This window comes from Protopterus annectens, chromosome 1.part2 (genome assembly GCF_019279795.1).
Source record: "Protopterus annectens isolate FY-2018-M chromosome 1.part2, PAN1.0, whole genome shotgun sequence".
Lineage (NCBI taxonomy): Eukaryota > Metazoa > Chordata > Ceratodontiformes > Protopteridae > Protopterus > Protopterus annectens.
The window spans coordinates 507,980,525-508,001,220 of NC_056727.1; the positions used below are offsets into that span (position 1 = coordinate 507,980,525).

Below are 20,696 nucleotides of genomic sequence, written 5' to 3' on the forward strand. Positions count from 1 at the left end.
AACAATACTTTGACTTGATTATCAATGAGGTGGGAGATGGAAAGCTTTGAGATGCATGTAGTTTAACACAACTACATTTTTTCTTATAAAAATGAAGGCAATTAGCTTTCGGGAGACTTAAATATTTAAATGTGCTTTATCATGGGAAATAAGAGAAAAAACAATCTTACTCCCATAACTCTAAATAAATCTTTCAGCATTTATTGTTCAAGACAACATATGATTATTCAGCTGGTTTCATTACTGCACACATTTCACAAGTATAACTAGAATAAAATCTGTACATACAGTTCATTTCAATTATATTGTCCACATGATTAGGAATAATTAAAGCATAAAGAGACTGAAATAAAAGTCATGCATTACCAAATGCATATTCATATACTTCAGAACAACCAATATGCAAGACTAGAAAAATACCATTCGTAACAAAAATATATAATTTCCATTTGTAAATAATAACGGTATTGTTTCCTGGCCAAAATTAATAATAATAGTAATAATATTGTATTAAAAGCTATGTACATTTGTTCAATTGCAAAGGAAATGGTGCACACAAAACCAGTATATTCAGAAGGTGATTCAGTATGATCAGCTGTACATACATCCTTTATGGAGGATGGCTATCTACCCAGGAGTGAGACAGACACCAGCATTACTGTATCCAGTGAATGTGACACTGTTATCACCCAATACTACAGTGGTACTGATATCAGCCCCTTGTCCATCCACAATCATTACTCCCTGTTGTCTATCACTGTCTCTACATGTGAATACATAGCATTCAGAGCACCATAGTGAACACATATACAGACACGGACCGCAAGGCTTCCCATATGACATGACGGATAAGGAAGTACATGCATCACAGTACATGTTACTGTATCTTACATTCAATAGTGGCAGTAATGAGTTGCAGAAATGACGTGTCTATGAAAAGAAATGTGCATCATGTCTGCTTTGCTTGGATACTCTCAGTTTGTGAAATAATGATAAATGCAAACCTCTGCTACATATTACTAACCTGTTCACCCACTGAGACACAGGTGAGATGAGTAGTCAGCACCAGCATTTGCACTACCACCAGTTAAAATGCTGTTGTGTCTCCATCTTCCAGTGACACAAGAAACTCTTCTATGTCTGTCAGTCTTGTGTACCCTGGAGGGATACCTCCTATGGCAGATCTCACATTTGCAATTTTCCATGCCTTTTGCTTTCCATGGCTGAACATATTGATTATCCAATGGTAACAATAGTAGAGTGTGAGATTGTGCCCACCCACTATGTTGATGACCCACAGCATGGATAGCCTCACCTGATGTCTAAATGGTTGGTTTGCAGCTGTCTATCCATTAGCCATAGGCCATATTGTCTGAGTATGTGTAGCAGAACATCAATTCCAGCATTGTTACAATTCGTCAGCTTTTGTCTGCCATGCCCTGTGGCCATGCTGGCCTGTTTAAACATTGGAAATATATGAATACGTATTGTTAAGGATATGTACACAGATACTAAGAATATACTTGTGCTATAGAGGCACATATTCACAATATGCAGGCACTTTAAGGTGCTCTGCAATACAACACAATACTTCTTCTTAGAGGTTAGCCAGTAAAATGGTCTGTAACATGGCACAGTAAAGTTCCCCCAAAGCGCATTAAGTGTCACTGTAGTCACAAAACATTTAGGCAAGCATAATGAATATAAGAAACCTACAAGTTCACCTGGGTAACATACCTATTGCTCTGTCATATTCTGATGTCTGAAACCTTCCTCAGCATGTAAAACATGCACCTTTCCTGTGAAATCTGGAAAACTATTGATAGAAAACCTCAAAAATCCACTTCACAGTGTTGCACATTGATAACTGAATGTGGAGAAATGGCAAAAATTATCCATGCTCCAAGAGTTTGCAAACTATGTAGGCAAATTAGGCATCATAGATGAATATCAATGAATCAAATAATTTTGTTTTTATATACCATAGGCTTTTCACATAAGAAATACATGACAGCCCTACAGTGTCCAATGGGCCCCAGTGATGCACAAGAGCTATATATGGGCATGCATTCTGTAGCTGAGTTCTTAATCGTTACATGAACTATGGATGTTGAATGAGCATGCATACACAGGTATATTCTCTTTTGCTACCATTTAGCTTTGAGCATTCTGCAAGAGAGAGATTGGTGTGTGAAGGAGACAATGATGTTTTGTTTACCTCTTCACATGCTCTACATCTGTAGATACTGGTCATTATTTTGAAGCCAGCAAAAAAAGTCATGCCTGATATGACCTGGGTCAGAATTTGTCTACAGCTACAGTCATTGTATGGTCTGCAGAGCAATGTAGACACTGTTAAGATGTACTCAGGACCCACACGCCCGACTTGTAGTAAGGAGAGGTACAAAGCGAGTGCCCAGAGATTTTCTGTGAGGTTTTTTTGTAATAATTTCTTCCTCCTAATGCATACCATTGAATCAGTTAGTTTTACTGTATATACTTTGCTCTTTCAGCTCATGAGAGTATGTCTCAACCAAATGAGCCATCAAAGCAGGATGGAACATTTGTCTGCAAGAGAAGGAACAGAAGATTTTTATCTTCTTTAGAGTCACCGTCTTTCCATGATATGTCATGCTTACAAAAACTCACCATTGTCTTTCCACTATGCAGATCAATTTGATGAAAAAGAAGGGAGTTAGGAACCTTCACCACCACACCTCCAGCTGATGTGGCATGTGGTAGGTCTCATGCCAGGTATGTGATTGGCTTACTAGGAAGAGGTGAAGATCTATCTCTGGGGTACATTCAAGTTCTATCACCTATGGACCAGTCACAACTGGAGTAGCTGATTCATGCAGTGGTGGGACACCATATGGGGCAACATGTTGGCCTCACTGAGTCTCTCTTGCAGAAGGAGCAGCAGGCTCTGAGCACAGTGCTAGTGAAGTGCAAGGTAACCACAGCCATCATATACTTTGGATCAGCACTTGGTAATGGTTCTCAGTAGGTTGAGCTCTGGGCTGCTGTGGCATCCCACCTGCTGCTAGGGTATGCCCTGCCCAGTGTGAACTCCCATACTGTGTTAATTGTCCAATCTTCTCCATCATCATTTGTCTACCCTCTGTATATATGTATTCATCTCCTGTCAACCTAAACATGTATGTAAAATCACTCCCATGTGTTGTTTCACCCTTCTTAGCTTGTCTTGAAAAACTAGTCAATATCCTTTTTCCATATCCAACTTTTCCTTCTATACTTTACTCCTTAGACTTTCTTTCTTTTTATAGATTGGAGGGGGGGGGGGGTCATTCACACAAAAAAGTTACCTAGCCTTCCCACCTTACACCTTACACTTTCCTATGTGGTTCAGCTGTGTGTTTCCCTCTGATTGCTCTTAAATATGACCTGCTGTCATATACACTTACTTTTTCTGAAAGTTATGGCCATATTACTTTGAAGTATAATTCAGTCACAGTTCTTGAAAGTCTCACTTTGTAGCATACTGTGACACTGCACAAGAACAGATAAACATGCTAACTATATTACCTTATTTTAATTGCTTCAGCAACCCTCAGTTCTTGCATTCTCACTTTCAACATCATATTAATTTTATATGCAATACCTCAGTGCTTGGTGCAGCGGTTAGCATTGTCACCTCACAGCAAGAGGTTCTCCGGTTCGATCCTCGGCTGGGATGCTTTCTGTGCGGAGTCTGCATGTCCGCCCTGTGGTTGCGTGGGTTTCCTCCGGGTGCTCCGGTTTCCTCCCACATCCCAAAGACATGCTGTAGGTGGATTGGACACTCCAAATTGGCCCTAGGTGTGAGTGTGTGCATGTGTGTGCCTTCCGTGGAAGGTTGGGCGCCGGGCTGGCAACTCGACACCGTAAAACTCCACTGCCAATCATGAGCAGACAGGTGATCTGCTGTGGCGACCCCTAACTGGGAAAAGCCGAAAGAAGAAGAAGACCTAGAGTTCACATGTACTTGCTGTCCTATTCTGCTGCTCACCATGAGAGCTGTGAATCGCGCTGCAGTTGCTTTGCTGTAGATCTGCTTATGGCCGGCCTTAGGCATAGGCCAACTAGGCGGCCGCCTAGGGCGCTGCTCTATTAGGGGCACTTTTCCAGTATTTATTTGGTGTAGGTAGACCAGGATGGGGGCACCAGGTGGTGTGGTGGGGGGTGCCGTGGAGCCCTTTTGCCTAGGGCACCAGTTGACCTAAGGCCGTAGCATACCTAATCTGAGCAGTGTTTATTTCTCAGAGGTGCTACCTGCCTAGATATGGATTTGTGATTAGTATTTCCTGTGCCACTCAATGTTGCATTCTCATACAGACAAGGTGCAGTTGCACAGTAAATGTCAATGAATTTCACCCTTAAGCAACTAGTCATTCAGGTTTAAGGTATGTTCTTGTTTCCAGGTTTCTTGTGAATCATTATTTAGAGCAAGATCTAAATATGTTAGATTCTCAGCACTAAGTATTTTATATACATTGAGTACACCACTCCTAAGTAGCCAATAATAAATAAAGTAAAGAAACCATGCTCAGATCTGCTCTGAGCTAAAACAGAATGCATTTAAATATACTGATCCGAAGGATATTGCCAATCCTGGATCAGATCGATTCAGTCACAACACTCACCCACCTAAATGGCCCATCCTAAAGCCAAGAATACAGCATCCATGGGACCAGATGACATCTGATTGACCTGATTCTTTGAATCAGTCTCCAGAGCCATGGACAAGGGTAAGGTGGTCCACACAGCCTATCTAGACCAGCTCCAGACAAGTGACACTTAACACAGAGTACAACAGTCAGGAAATCCTTCTATGTAGCACACCTCATCATGAAGGGCTTTTCATCCAGAAAAAGGAGGTCATTGTCCCAGTGTACTAAAACTCCAGAACCTATGAACCTATGAACATGATGGAGACTTTCGACATAAGAACAAGATGAAATTACAGATTTGTTTATTGAAAAAAAAAGTTTTGATTTTTGCCTTGGATATTTACATATTTTAAGAATAACACCATAACTAGATGCGATACTCCATGATCACTTTAAGTCAGGTTTTTATAGGTTGAGGAAATCAAGACCCCCATTGTAGGAATAAATGCTAGTATAGTTCTTAGTATAGTAGCTAGGCATATCCAGCGTTCTCAAGTGAGTGTGTATTTTTCTGAGCAGCTCTTAGAAAAAAATACATCATATAGAGGCCAAAAGATAACTTCCCACCTCACACCTTTTTGCTTAAAGTAATGCCTATAACAAAGATCTCTACATAGCCTGCTTACAAATAAGCCTACTAATATCAACAAGAACTTATTCTAATGGATGTAGGAGTCAACAGATGAAAAAGATCAGTCATTCATTCAGTGTAAGGTACAGCATTTTGAGGGGTATGAACTTTGAGTATGAGATGGTGAGTAACAATAGAAGGCTTTAAGTACCAAATAAAATGTTTTGCATACACCCCTGCCGAATCCAGCTCTAGTCATTTTATGTTGTCAAAAGCCTGAAAAAGCAATTTAATATTGTCAAAAACAAATGAAAAATTACTGAGTAAGGGTTTGGGACACTCAAGTGACTGGGCCTTCACAATGTATATTTTGCTCTGTCTGTATGTCACTACCAGTATTGCAAGCATGTGACTTATCCACTATGTAATGCCTTCAGTATAAGGTCTGATATACAGCTGGCTATAAAGGAGTGGCCATCTTTGGAGACTATCAACTCCACCTGTATGTCAGAACTGGTACTGTTGGTATTGTACCATGAATATGTAAAATGCTTGCTGTATCAGTCCTAACATACAGGAGGAGCTTTGGGGATGTCCAGGTTTGAGTGAGCCTGTCAGTTATGGAGCAGGCTTGACAGTCATTGGATTGTACCAGGAATAGGTAACACTGATATTACATGTTACAGAAAACCATAGACTACTACTGGTAGAGTGAATATTCATAACTTGTGCTGTGTTAGCCTAGAATCTGGTCAACTTAGGCATATTCAACCCTGTGATATGACATCATACCAGGGACAAAGCCTGGTTTTATATTTTGAGTAGTATTGCCAGATGGTGGACACTTTCCACAATGCATTGCTACCCTAATTTTATTAGAATCCAGGTCTTTATGTCTTTTGGGTTTCCCTATGGTGCATTTATAACAGACCCAAAATATGATTTCCATGTGTTCTTATTTATGAAAATGGATTTAGAAAGTAGATACCTGTTGAAAACTTTAACTGACTCTGATGTCATTCACTTTGACCTGATCATAGATAGTTTTCCTCAGAAGTGCAATGAAGATGGACATAAAATAAATAAAATGTTATTCATCATTCGATGTAATTTGTTGAAACAACTTTAAGTATCAGACTGGAATCATGTACATGTTTAATAAGAAAATAAATGAGAAATATTCAAGTAACACAGTGGTGACCAGTTCACATTACAAATTTATTAATGTGAAAATAATAAAAAAGACTCTGGCAGAGAGCAGCTACACAATCAGAGTAAAATGCTGACTGTTAGTGTTAAGCATGCCATTTAAGGTGTGTGTTTTGTTTTTACATTATGCTTTCTGACATCAGCATAAAACAATGAAAAAAGATTTTCATTATAAGGAATGATCAGATAAGCAGCTCTGCACACTGTAGGGGAAATAAGGTGGTTAAGCATTCAACTTTTCTCTGTTTAACAGAGCAGTAAACCCAACAGCTGTTTAATGACAAAATGTTTAGTGTTTTCTAAAAAAAAGTGTAAAAGTTCTAAACTTGGTCTACTTCAAAGGAAAACCAAGAGAAAAAGCACTAAATGAATTCTAAAATAACTTTTTGCAGAATAACACTTCATGCATAGATATTTTCATATAATGCCTATTATGGCTGGCTAGAACCTAAAATGTCAGTACTAGTATTAAGGGATATTATGTATCTCATCTGCTGGAAATTATTGGCCTGACTGTACCCATAAAGACTTAAAAAGTAAAAAGTCATGGGCATTAAGAAGCCATGTAGCTGAAACACTGTATGGCCTTAAGGGTACTTTTGCATATAACCCATGGGCCTCCATTACATGAGGTTTATTTAAGGTATTACACATTCGGGACTCTAGGGTTTTTCTTGCAGTTTTAACAGCAGATATTTAAAACTGCTTTAGAAATGTCTGAAGTCTTCACTGTTGAAACTGTAACATAATCTTATAGATGTAATCCATGCCTTCTTGTAATAAACCCATCTAAAAGTCAAAGTAAAAGGACACCAAAATACCTTTTATATCATTTATCTTAATTGCATTCTCCATATGAGCACCTGAATGTTTATTGTAGTAAGTTAGCTAAGCTTTATTGTGTACTGTAGACCGTACTTAGAAAAATGGGAACCAGGATTCCTAGCCATAGTCCTGAATGCATAATTTCTAAGTCAAAACCAAGTCACCTATGTTCTTTAACATGAAGACCAAACCATATCTGTAAAAAACTGGAATAAATGCTTTAGCAGAATCAGCCTATAGCAGCTCATCTGAAATAGTTTCCATCACTCATAGATAGAAGAAAGATGATTCTAAACCAGAGATTTTAATGCCTTAAATCTCAGAAATGTGCATACACTAGATGCTTTTTTGGTAGTTGCATAAAACTGAGGATGTTCTCTATTTTATCGATACAGTTCATCACTGTTTTCTACAGATAATGCTGAAAATGAATATCAGCTTCCCAGACATAAGTCAACTATATTTAATTCTATTAAATGTCATCCAGTTCTAGAATATCAGGCCTTGCCTGATGTCTGCTTCTTGTGGCCAATTTTAGCAACCCAGCCTATCAGAGTAACCCAATCTATTCATCCTTTGTAGTGATTTCCAGGGTAGAATGACTCTGCTTGCAATACAGGCCAACGCAACAGCAAAGACCCTATAGCTCTTAGGGATTCCTCAGCAGATTCAGAATGGTTATGCACATAGAAAGAAAAGGGGGGGGGAGCAAGGGAGAGATGCAAATGCAAAGGCAAGCTGTATCAAACACTGAAGCTAACTTGACTAAACCAAGCAGCTGAATACCAACAAATCTAGGCTCTTTCTGTGAGCATAAACTCTAGTTATGAATATTCCAGCATCTGGTTTAAAGTTTTTTCTCTTTATTTGACTGAGAAGCACAACGTAAACACAAAACAAGTCATTATACTATATCCTTCCTGTCAGACCTCTGTACCGCACAGGCACTCACCTTAACCAGAAGTCAACCTGTACAGTGGGACAAGACCTTGTCACTCCTTTGTAAAGGGAGCTGTTCTGTGTGTTCATAGCCCTTGCTTCCTTAGCAGTATATAACACTGAACACACCTTGCTCATTCTGGGAACAGGACTGCCTCCAAAGGGGGACATGTAGAGTATGGTCTTCTAATTTTACATGATGGTTGCTTGGTTTTCTGAATTGAGTCATTTACAGGCTAGGAGGTGTGAAAATACATTTAAAACTTTTTTAATCTAGTATATTACATTAAATAACTGTTTGCCACAGTGTTGGGCCTCATAACCCCTGGGCATGCATTGTAGGTTCATAGGTATTTACTAGGCTAGCCATGCATCCCAAATCTCTAACAAGTCCTGTTACCCTTGATAAGTGTAAGCAGGGGTTTAAGAGATGAAACATTTACAAGCAGGAGCCTGGGAGATGAAACATTTACAGGTTGCCTGTATCCATTAGAGACATAGGTGCCAAACCAGAGATGAATTTGCTGTTCCCCATCAAATTGTTCAAGTTGCACTTGAATTGGGTTAGGGAGGAACTCTGCTTCACATGGATGGGGAGCCTGTTCTATTGACAGGGTAGTCTCTGGGATTCATTCCTACCTCTGCAGCAGGCCCTATCACAGGCAAGGTTTAAGTTTTTAGAACAGATAAATCTGGTGCTTTTTGTTTTGTAGATATGCAGGGGGTCCATCAGAGTGGGGTCTGACAATAACCTGTATGTCAGGTATAGATCTCCCCTCAAAAGCCTGTAGGAGACAGAATAAAGGGATAGGGTCTTGAGGTGGTCTGAATAGGACATTTTACTTATGCCCTGTATTCTTTTAGTGAGGAACCTCTGTGGATGTTATAGTTGTTGGATATGCCTGGTTAGGTACATACCAAAGGAGGCATCGTACTCAATGATAGGTCTGATGAATGCCAAATACAGTGGGACTATGACTTCTTTGGACTTAGATGTCATACCTTTATTTATAAATTGCGCAACATAAAATTATTTCCTCACTACTGTAGACACGTGATGGTCAAAGGCTAGATTACTATCTATGTGTGTCCCTAAGTCCCTGACTACTGGGTCAACTCTAAGTGGTGTGTTGTCAATATGATAGTTAGGAGGGGTGGATGACTTCCCAAAGGATACTATTATGCATTTCTTGGCATTTAGTTTTAGTCCATGGCTCTGACACCAGTTATTCCCCAATAATGCCCACCACGTCAGGCATTATTGCAATGAGAAAATTACCTGTTAAAATTGACTTATATTTGTTTTTTATGAATAAATACTTTTTTAAAATATATATTTGATGTATAATAGTTCTTCCACCTACTGTTTCTAACTTGCTGTAGCATATGTAATTGTTGGAGGAAGTATTTTACATCCAAAATATATGTTATATAAGCATTTAAGGCCGACACCCACACACACACACTCACACACACACTTAATATGCTGTTGTGAAACAGTGGACTTGTTTTTTAGAGGGCATTATCTGTTTATCAACACCCAATGTTCTCCAATCAGGGTTTAAGGTACAGTTTGCCCATTCTATAAATTTAAGCTGCACTTGTTTTTTCGGAAGTCTGGTTATTTTGTACTCATTCTATAAATTTATTTTATTTATTCTAGTTTATTTCAAATATGTTTACTGAGAAGTTCCAACTAGATATAGATCCATTTACAGTGGACACCCTGGGAGAAAAGCTCCACACCGAATCATTTAAACACACAATAGTAGACATTTGTATAATAAAATACAGAAAAAAAAAACTATGATTAACAAATAGGTAGAAGCAATATAGACATTCAAAACGTTTGTACAAATTAGGATTCATGCAAATATTAAATGGTACTTCGGTAATAACATTGGATACAGGTAAAATTAGGTAGCATGGCTAGTCAGATTAAATCATACCAGCTAGGTTAGGTGTCATTTTTCGATCCAGCTAGGCAGGTGAAATGCAGGAGCATAGCCAGGTATTAGTCATGTGATTTTTGAGTGAGACTTTAAATTGGCTGATAGTGGAGATGGTTGTCAGTGAAGGTGAAAGGCTGTTCCAGGATTTAGCTATGTTATGTGAGAACAAGGCTTTCCCTGCAGTATTGTTGGCTGTGGAAATGCAGAGTAAGGATTTTTCATTTGAATGAAGAGGATGATTGCAGTATAAGGAGATAGGAGATGGTTAAGAGCAGGGGTTTCTATTTGCCAATATACTGAGATGTTCAGAATTAAAAATGTACTATAGTATGGACCATTCCATAAAGCTAGAGGCATGCATGTTTAGTAGAGATGGAAAGAAGCATATTTTAACAAAAAGAGTAATAAATATTTGCAGATACCTTTTACTGGGTGCTAAACATTTATGTGTGTTGAAAGACATGGATAAGGCAAATGCTATACAGTTAAAGACTATATCTGGTACATATAAAGTAGGGTTTCAGGGAAAAAAAGAAGATATAAAATGACCAGTATTGGTCAGAAGTGATGGCTGTAGAAGCATATGTCAGTATTCAGCCTGTGGTTCAAGTTCCAGGCATTCCATGCACTTACCTGCAGCATTCAGTAGAATAAAATGAAGTTAGTAATTAGTTTTTTTTCAGGGAAAAGAAAGACTAAATGTTCTATTGAAGCTGCAGTTTTTTATTAACCTTTAATTACCCCTTGAGCACGCATTTTACAAGATAAACCAAGGGCACAAATTAGGAAGGAGTGGGATGGTGTAATGCTGAAATCTTTTGGTTGTTAAACACATACTCCAGGGCAAATTTTTAAAATGCAGGTCACTTCTTGGAATTTAATGGGCTTCTTCATCACTGATCTGATAATGTTTGTTAGTAATCATGAAAGAGAATTAATTGTAGAAGTTCTATATTAATTTAGCACGTGTCTCATTAATAAACTTATTTGTATTTCCCATCTGATGGCATCTAATTATTATTCTGTTTTCCCCTTTGAATAAAAGTGTTTCCATTCACTCACATTTTGTATTGTTATTTTTTTTTTGCATGTTATTTTTGTACCTTGACTCATAAGAGTGGCTGAGCACTTGTCAATAAATCTTGTGATAATCCAAAAGCCAGACATTAAGTTAAAATAAAACTACAAGCCAGATATAAAGCAAGATGAATGGGTAGTTAAAGTACATAAATGATTTATAGTTGAATACTAACTACTCAATTTTATTTATTTATTTATTTTTATTTTATTTGACATTTGTTTACTGGGAAAGTCCAACTGGGCATGTGCCCACTTTCAGTGGAATCCAGGAGAAAAAAAAGCCCCACAACTGTATAAAAGACAAAAGACAAAAAAGGTATACAGAATTCAATATCAAGTAGAAATACAGATCTTGTAGTTATCACATAGTTAAAAAGGAGACAAAGAATGTCACAAATGCTAAAGATATTACATAAGTTAGGTAGCAAGAAATAATACAAAGTTAAAACAGAGTTATTTACATGGACATGTTGCTGTAGATTTTATTTACAATAAAAATATTTCAGAGCATAGTAAAGAATATGTATGTTGAATGTATGTTAGAGTTCCAGAAGATTTGTGGAGCAATCAGGGTGAGAAGGAGAGCAGCTAGTTAAGAAAATGAATAGGGTAAGTTAATATGTTTTAATCGGGTTATGGTTAGTTAGTCAGGGCTGGAGCATGGGCACAGCCATTTATTAGTTAGGTGGGTTTTGAATGATAAAAAATGCAGTGTGTCTTAGAGATCATACGATTATAATACTTAAACTGAAAGAATACATCACTAATTTCAGAGTGATTAGAAAGGGTGCAATAGTTTGAGTTGGGTATAGTAAAAATGTTATGCAGTTTGATCACTGAAATGTATATACACCTGTACAACGTCACAGCTCGGTAAAGGTTAACTTTAAATCTCTTAAACTGACTACTCATTATAGATTCAGCAGTGTACTATCATAAACCTACAACAAGAAGAACAAGTTTTTATGCTTCATTGGGTAGTTTGCATTTGCTTTCCCATAGCTGTAACCACAGTTGTCACATGTCTACCTGCATATTATGAATACATCATGAGCTGAGACCACATTCTTTTGAGATAAGGATTTGGGATGCTTGCATTTTCTGCCTCTCAGTGAAGCAACATTATTTCTCTTCTTTGGACCATAAGAATCAAGATTTCTGAGCACAATGTCAGCAGCGGCACAAAGTACAAGCAATTTGCCTAGTGGGCTGGCTGTGATGGTATCAATGCCCGATGTCTTGTTTATCCCTGAACTAGTAAGTTATTTTGCTTTCATAAATTAAATGCTGAACTGTAACAAGTTTGTTATTGATACATTTATTATAAACAGTATTATAGCTCAAGAGTTGTTTGCAGTGAGTACTAAATGGAAAAATACAGCTTCATAGTGGTAAACAGTACTGTACTTTTAGCTTAATCGACATTTATACAACAAATTAGATTTAAAAGACAAAATGTTTTACTATTTATAATTATTCTGATGAATATTACTTATTTGAAAATACAGCTTTACTGTATCCTATAAGAGCAACATCTGCATAGTTTTTTTAAACTAGGGATTCTACTTATTATTAAATTATTTCTCCTATGCTGCAAACAAATTATGCAGGCTTCTTCCTGAGTTTTTGCATGAACACATAAGAAATCGCTGCTAAGCTCCTTTTTATGGGAAAAGTAAACTCTGTGTTTCATAGTTTTCTGAGTCAACATATAGCACACTGCACAGTGTTCCCTGTAAATAGCTTCTAGCAAAAGCAAAGTTAATATATTGTGTACTCTGCAAAAAGCACAAACTACATAAATGAAACATCCTCAGTGGGATGAAAGAAAATATTTCAAATAATCTTTCACAGTCTTTAAAGGTGTCTGTACCTTACCCCACTGTTATTGCACCTTATGCATTCACTCGATACATGTAAGATGACAGATCTGCTATCTGGAACTTTATTTTGTGTAACAGTTATAGTGGTTTTCTATCTAATGCAAAATATGAACTTCTTGCAGAATAAATGTCATATCAAACTTCAAAAATGCAAAGCATGGGGAACTACTGTTTTGAGTCTCAAATCCTTCCACCTTTCTTAGGCTTTTGATAAAGACTTCAGATACCATAAAGTCCTGTTAAAATAGGCATCTATAGGTGCTAGAATTTTCCTGCAACTTTCTAGTATGATGCATATACTTCTGGTGTATAAGTAAGTGGTGCTGCAAATTAAAACAGGCTTAACCTTGCTGGAGAGCTTAACTGTTTAAATTGCTGTGTTTTTCCTCTAGGCAGCTGTGTATAAAGCCGAGACACTGCTTTGGTAACTGTGTATGTCTATGTTTATGTGTAGCTCATGAATAATGAAACCCTGGGTAACAAAGCATGCAAAGGAAGATGTTGTTCTAGGGTTTCTGAACTGGGTAGTCAGGGAATCATCGTTTTTTCTTACAAATAAATGACAGTGAAAGCACAGATTTCAAATAAAAAAAATAATAAAATAAAAACAGCCTGTTATTCAGAAAAGCTTTGTGGCAATAGCCATAAGTAGTATTTACACATTTTAAGCTACAACAAGTATCTCACTCCTTAGAATTTAATTTATACCTGAGTTATGAAATATAACATTTGGCAGTGAAAACAGATTACTCTGATGAGCAGAAACCTCCCCACAGTTTTTGTGGGTGCAAAGCTCTGAAACCTCCTTGCAGCGGGGATAGTCCCCTATGCTTCCTTAGTAGATATAATCATCTCTCAGGGAACTGCACCTTATGGGAAGGGACACACCTTTGTACAGGTGTCTTAGCACTGAAACAGTCAAGGAATTGAGTACATAACATTTGGACAAGACAAGCCCCACATTTCTTAGTATTTTGTCACAGAAAAAAACATGTTCACATATTACTCCAATTGCTAAATATTCAGTGAAAGCTGTGTCACCTACTTGCATGCTGTTCAGTAATAATTTTATCACTGTGCTACCTATGAAATTGGTTTCTGTCAAGCACACACTGTACTACACCTTCTAGTAAACTACATACGTAAAAATGTTTTGTTATTTTGCAGTGTTCTTACTATGTATACTTGCTGTTTGGACATTTCTATTGCATTTTTATCTCATGCATTTGTAACCTTGATTGTACTGCCTTTGGAGCTTTTCTCCCTGGGCCTCCACTGAAAATGGGTACTTCGTGGCCCAGTGGACTTCCCCGGTAATCAAACTGAAATAAATAAAATAAATAAAATACGTGGCACTTTTGCCTTACTGAACAGTTCCTGGTACTTGCATTCTACAACTGCAATACTCACTCAGTTTGCTTTCATTTGCACTTTACTAACCCCGCAATCTTGCCATGACACTAACAAGCAGCACTGTTTGATGTAATAAAACTACAACCCTACCTTTAAAACAGACACAAGCCTTTTACCATAGTTTATACACTTTCACTATGAGTGGACAAAATTCAACCAACTAAAGATCAGAATCCCCTTACCTGCATTCCCACATAAAAAAGGCTGCAAAAACACTTTATATATATATATATATATATATATATATATATATATATATATATATATATATGTGTGTCTGTGTGTGTCTGTGTGTGTATGTGTACCAGCTCCACATTTGGATCATCTCAAAGATGGAGAAATTACCCACCCCGCCCCCAAAAAAGGGCATCACTGCCAGCACAACTCTCCAACAGTGATTTCCTATGGAGGATCTCCATCCTCAGCAGGTTGATTCTAGGGCAAATGATTCTCGAGAATTCAACCTTCCACCATACGCAAGTTATGTGATTAATAAATGAATTATTCAGGTATTCCCCTTAGCATTATATAAGTTCATTCACATTTTAAATTGCACTGATGTCATAATGCAGTAGAAGACATGTTCATGGCTTCTGTTTGTGACCATAATCAGTCTGAAACTGCCTTGCTTTTTTGATGACCAGGCTACTATATACCGCACATAAGTCAGCAGGAGCTTTACACTTTGGCTGGTACATAAACAGAGGTCATTGTCTTCATCTGAAAGGCATGATAATAATAATAATAATAATGATGATGATAATAATAATAATAATAATAATAATAATAATAATGAACTATAAAGTATCCCTGTAAAGGCCTTCATCCTGTGCTCTTGACAATATTTGGGTTTGCAGCCAAAGTCATGGAAAAACCTGTTTGTTATAGAGTATGGCATATGAAAACTGACAAAAAATGTGGAAATCACTGAGTGAGCTGCTGGTATGTGGGCAGATTGTTTGCTCTACAGCTGAGCTCTCAGCCTGGGGCAGACAGTTGACAAGAAAGTAGAGGACCAGGCATCTGAAATCAGCCTTTTTCTTTGAGGGAAGAAACTGTCCAAGTCTGCGAAATGTTCACTCTCTAAGTGATGCTAGTCTGAGGTGAAACAAATTCAGGTGAACAAAAGAGCTAATAACAATTCAATGCAGAGCTTGGGGAGCTTGTGTACAGGGGAACTGTGTGCAAATCTCCTTGTGCTGATGCATACATGATATCAGCAAATGGACAGGTTTTGTGGTTAAGGGCACAAACCAAAGTTTCTTGCTACCTATCGTAAGATCCTGCTCTAGAGTGATTCATATCCTACAGTGGACAAACAAATGGGCACTGAAAAAAAGCAAATCCTGAATAGAAGGTAGGACACTGAAGAGTGAGTTGTGGTACAAGGACAGTGTGAGAAAGAAATGGTCAGTAGGTGGAACAGCATAGCCAAGGCCAGAGGTTAATGGGGGTTCTTCACTCCTCAAATGTACACATTTTGTCTATTTTTTTTTGCGCAAACAAGTCTGTATCAACTTTCATCCAGGACTATGTCACTCACTCTGTTTACCTCAGATTAATAGTATTTGTCTCCATTACCTCAAAATGCTGCATACAAAATAGATTCCCAAGGAACAAAGTATTCAAGGGGCTGTAGGAAATCAGTGAGAAGGTTACCTATTAGTTCTGTTTACAGTTTAGTGCAAAACAGATCTATTTATTGTTTCACAGGCCTTTATTGCATTACTTGTAAGTTAATCAGTTCACATTTGCTCTCAGGCATACCATAACCTTCTTCCAAAATATACACTCCCCATTTAAGGCTTTTCTGAGCATGGTATGCCATCAGTTCATATGTATTGGCACAGAATAGAGAGAAAGAGGTTCTGAAATATTAAAAATCCCAGGCATTCCTAGAAAAGTTTCAACTATATTTGAAAACATCACTGCATATGCAATTCACTCATTACTGAGGACACAAGTGCTGTAACAATGGAGTCAGACATCCCATCTTAGTGATAAGAAGCTATGACAGGCACCTTTTGTTCAAAGAAGCCATACAGTACTTAATTGGCTCATGACTGAACAGCCATGCATATTGTAAACATAAGATAATAGAAAAGTGTATTTCTGTATACTGGATATGGCATTACATGCTTTGATAGAGTGTATGGATTAATAGATCAGAAGACGTCAAAGCTGGAAGAGAAAAATATAAGTCTGCACAGAAGTGCTGTAGATTTTATTGCTGCGTTTCTGGCAATTAAGGTAACTTCACTTGATAACTTAAGCAATACGTTATAGTTCCCTCAAACATCTTTTTCTATTAATTTAAAAATGCTTCAAATTGTTTAATCTATTTATTTATTTGTTTGTTTATCTATTTATCTTATCTAATAAATGTAAAAGAATATCATCAGGAGGTTATTGAAGGGCACCTGTGTGCTCTTTTGCTTTTTCCACAAAATTCCTTTCTCAGCACCATATGCATGTTTTGCCTGACTGGTAAAATGCTGAGTCAGGTGAATCTGATGATTGGTGAGACCACCTCCACCAAGAGACCAGTCATCAGCAGAGCTCTGACAACTGCAAATTGGGAGCTATCATAAATTCCTCCCACGGCACTAACATACTGCAAGAGGGTTCAACACAGACAAATAACTTGTGCCAAAGCCATGGACTAAAAGTCAATGCCAAAAAGTGCAAATTGTCCACCCAAGTTAATTCCTGCATCAACAAAACAACCCTAAGAGTTGGTCCAATAGTTATGGATCTGGTGACATATATAGACAGTAATCTGGTCTTAGACCATCATGTAACAAAGATAGTAAGAAAATCTTTCTATGTTGTCCAACTTATAGGTAAGGGTATGGCACCCAGGTCCAGTCTAGTTATAGTACCACTGTACTCAAACCTTATCAGACCCAACAGTGCGTACAATGCTCCCTCTGGCATGTAACTGACCAGGCATATGTAACAGTTGGAATGCCCATAAATGTTCCTCACCAGGACAATCCAGGGCATGAATACCCTGTCCTACATGGACTGCCAAAAGGCTGTATCAGTGTACTCAGTATCCTAGAGGCTGTTGACAGGTGATCTATGTCTGCTTATAAAACATCCGCAGATTCAGCCCTGATAGATCTTTTGTACATTTGAAAAACAAACAGCACTAGAAACATTAGATCCAAGGATTTGAACTTCACTTGTAATATAAACAGAACATGCTGGAAGGACAGATGTGTGACTCAAAGGATCCCCATGTTATGGAATAGGCTCCCCCTCCATGTGAAGCACAGTTCATCCCTGACCCTTTTCAAATAAAACCTTGACTATTGGATGGGAAGTTGTAAATTCACCTCTGGTCTAGTTCCCATGTTTCTGATGGACAGAGGCTGTCTGTCAGTACAATAGTGTCCTATTAACATCCCCCCTTTTAAACCCCTTAGCTACCTCCTTACTAACATATTCCCTTTCTAATAGAAGCCCAAGGTACTCTGGGACAAATTGGGTTGAAGTGCATGGCTTGGCTTGTAAAGGCTTTAGTGGTTGTTAGTTTAATAACAACCAATGCACCTATGAGTCTAGCCATCAATGTGTCTCTACAGACAACCCAACACCTTCCAGAAGACACTAATAGCTTGGGATGTGTATGTTAGTCACCGTGAATAAAAAATAGTTTGACTGATGTGTCATTATTTGTTTGTTGTTCTAACAATTGCATACAAAAATGTTAACGCCGAACAATAATCTTGGAGGAACCAAAATGCTCTGGCTAGCTCTAAACAAGAAGAAAGGCCCTTTTTTCCCACCCAAGTAGCATAAGCCCATATGGCTGTCATGGAAACCTGAATCCTTTACATGGGCAGAAACTCAGTGAACAGTAAGGCCCCTCAGTAAACAAAAACTGCAAACAATGCCTGAAGGAAAGACATGTACGATTCATTGTAAGTAACACTAAGAGCTGTATGTAATGATCTTCTCACCACCCCTTATCAAGAGTTTCCACATGAAGCTGACACAAAAATATTTTTCTTTTAAGGGACAGCTTTGGTTACATTTTGTTAGAGGTTGCCATCACTGATTAGACTCGTGCTGCATTTTGGTTTGCTTTAAAATCTCCTTCAGCAGCAGTAATGCTTCCTAGCAGTTCCAGTTGCTCCAGTTATTTCTTTCTGGCTTACTTTGTTGAAAACATTCAGTTTTCATGCACATTTAATAATACATTTTCATAGATTTCGATATATCCAGGCCTTGAATAACTGGAATCACTAGAAACTGCGTCAAGTATCCAGCCAAAAATGTCTTCCACAATCTATCTGCAAATGCATACACTGCAACATATGAAAATTATGAGATGTCATTTTGGGTAGTCTCTTCAGGAGAGAACATAATCTGCACTTTCCTTCTTTTTGTTAAGTTTCTTGTTTTAATTTTTCTAAGATTCGTTATCTCACTTCTACCATATCCTTAAATAGTTTTCTGAGAGGTAATATATAATGACATTTTATTCCCTAGGTTTGCATTTTTAATTTTAACTTTCTGTTTCTGTAATTATATTAAGGAGCCTACTTTAATATGTAACTGGGCTGGGGTATCCATGTATTTCAACAGTAACTTAGATTTAAGTGCTGACCAGGTTCATTCAGATGTAGCCAGGAAAAAACTGGACTGTTGGTAGAAAACTCTCAAACGTATAGTGTAAGGACTTTACAATACTTGTCCAAATTGGCCATCAAGGGTATCAGCAGCTTAACTAGAGGGTTACAGATATTTTTTACTGGTAATCGTGCATGCGTGCATGCATGCATGTGTATAACTATATACTGTATAATATATGTATATACACGCACACGCACATGCGTGCGCATGCACACACACACACACACACACACACACACACACACACACACACACACACTGTGTCTGTGTATGTGTGTGTGTGTCCATAGCTTAGAACAGAAATATTCTTATAAATAGAATAGCAGGATTTGTATTAGCATGCATTTTCTGAAGGACACGAAGTCTGAAACTCAAATGTATATAATTATTTAGTGACTTTATTCCTCAGTGATTTGCCAAAAAAACACAAATTTAGAAGAATGGACCAAAAAATATGAAGCAAAAATCTGAACATTCTGCAAAAATCTGGATAGTTGAGAAGTATGGTTTCACATTTGAAGGGCATATTACACATTCACTGTTAAGAATTTTTCCAATTAATGTCATGGACAACAGAGAGACATGCTTGGCAATAATGTAAAGCATTTTACTTTTATCCATTTGTAGTGGCAATAACAGTTTCAGGTGATAACAGTGAACACTGAACTTTGCATAACCACATCACTAAGTCTTCTGGCTTTGCACTTCTCCATTATTGCCCGATTTCCTCTCTTTCTGTTATGTAGGACCATCACTGCTTCTCTTCGACCAAATCAGAAGGTATTCTTATTGTAAAATATCTAACTTACTCCCCCTAATCATAATGCATACAGTTTTATTCGCCAGGTACTTCTCATCCATTGCTCATGTACTGTCAGTATCAAATACTCCTTTCTACCTTTGCTTTCTGAAGAGTGGTGTGCAGTTACACTTATGAGATCCAACTACACTAAGTATAAAATAGCAGGCTTTCTCCTGAACTGCCAAAACAAAAAAGGGACCAGCACTCGACAGCAGCAGGATAAAAGATATTTATTTTAGGTTGCAAAAGTCAACCTTGCTTGATATGCACAAACCGGTTTCGACTGTTAAAGCCTTTCACAATGTGACTTCTTCCTAATTCAAACACATTTGTTTGCAAAAGCCCCTATTACATCCTGGTTCTCAATTTATACCCAGAACTTAAAGTGGTATCAACCTGTTAGGATTTGTATAAAGGGTACTAATACAGTGTTTACATGAAGATTTGTTTAACCTGATTTTACTTTTAATACATTGTTTAAACCACATACTACTAACATCCTGATAATACCAATTATAAATTTAGCTTAAACATCAGCTTAATAATAAGGCTACTGTGAACTGTAGCCCTAAATATTTATATATTTATGTCTTTTTTATTAGGCAAAAATCAGATTATATGCATATATATATATATATATATATATATATATATATATATATATTTGCATATTGTTGGTTAACATAGTTTGATTTGATGTATGTGGAT

The 20,696-nt window shown here is 37.5% G+C and overlaps 1 protein-coding gene across 1 annotated transcript in view; it reads left to right on the forward strand.

The window, feature by feature from the left end:
- Positions 1-12,284: 12,284 nt before the first annotated feature.
- The window catches only part of LOC122789881 (myelin and lymphocyte protein-like), a 278,451-nt gene continuing 270,039 nt past the window's right edge, over positions 12,285-20,696 (forward strand). The window contains exon 1 of the mRNA XM_044057320.1: positions 12,285-12,503. Coding sequence (XP_043913255.1) covers positions 12,414-12,503 — 90 coding nt within the window. The 5' untranslated portion in view covers positions 12,285-12,413. The remainder of the gene's footprint in view (positions 12,504-20,696) is intronic.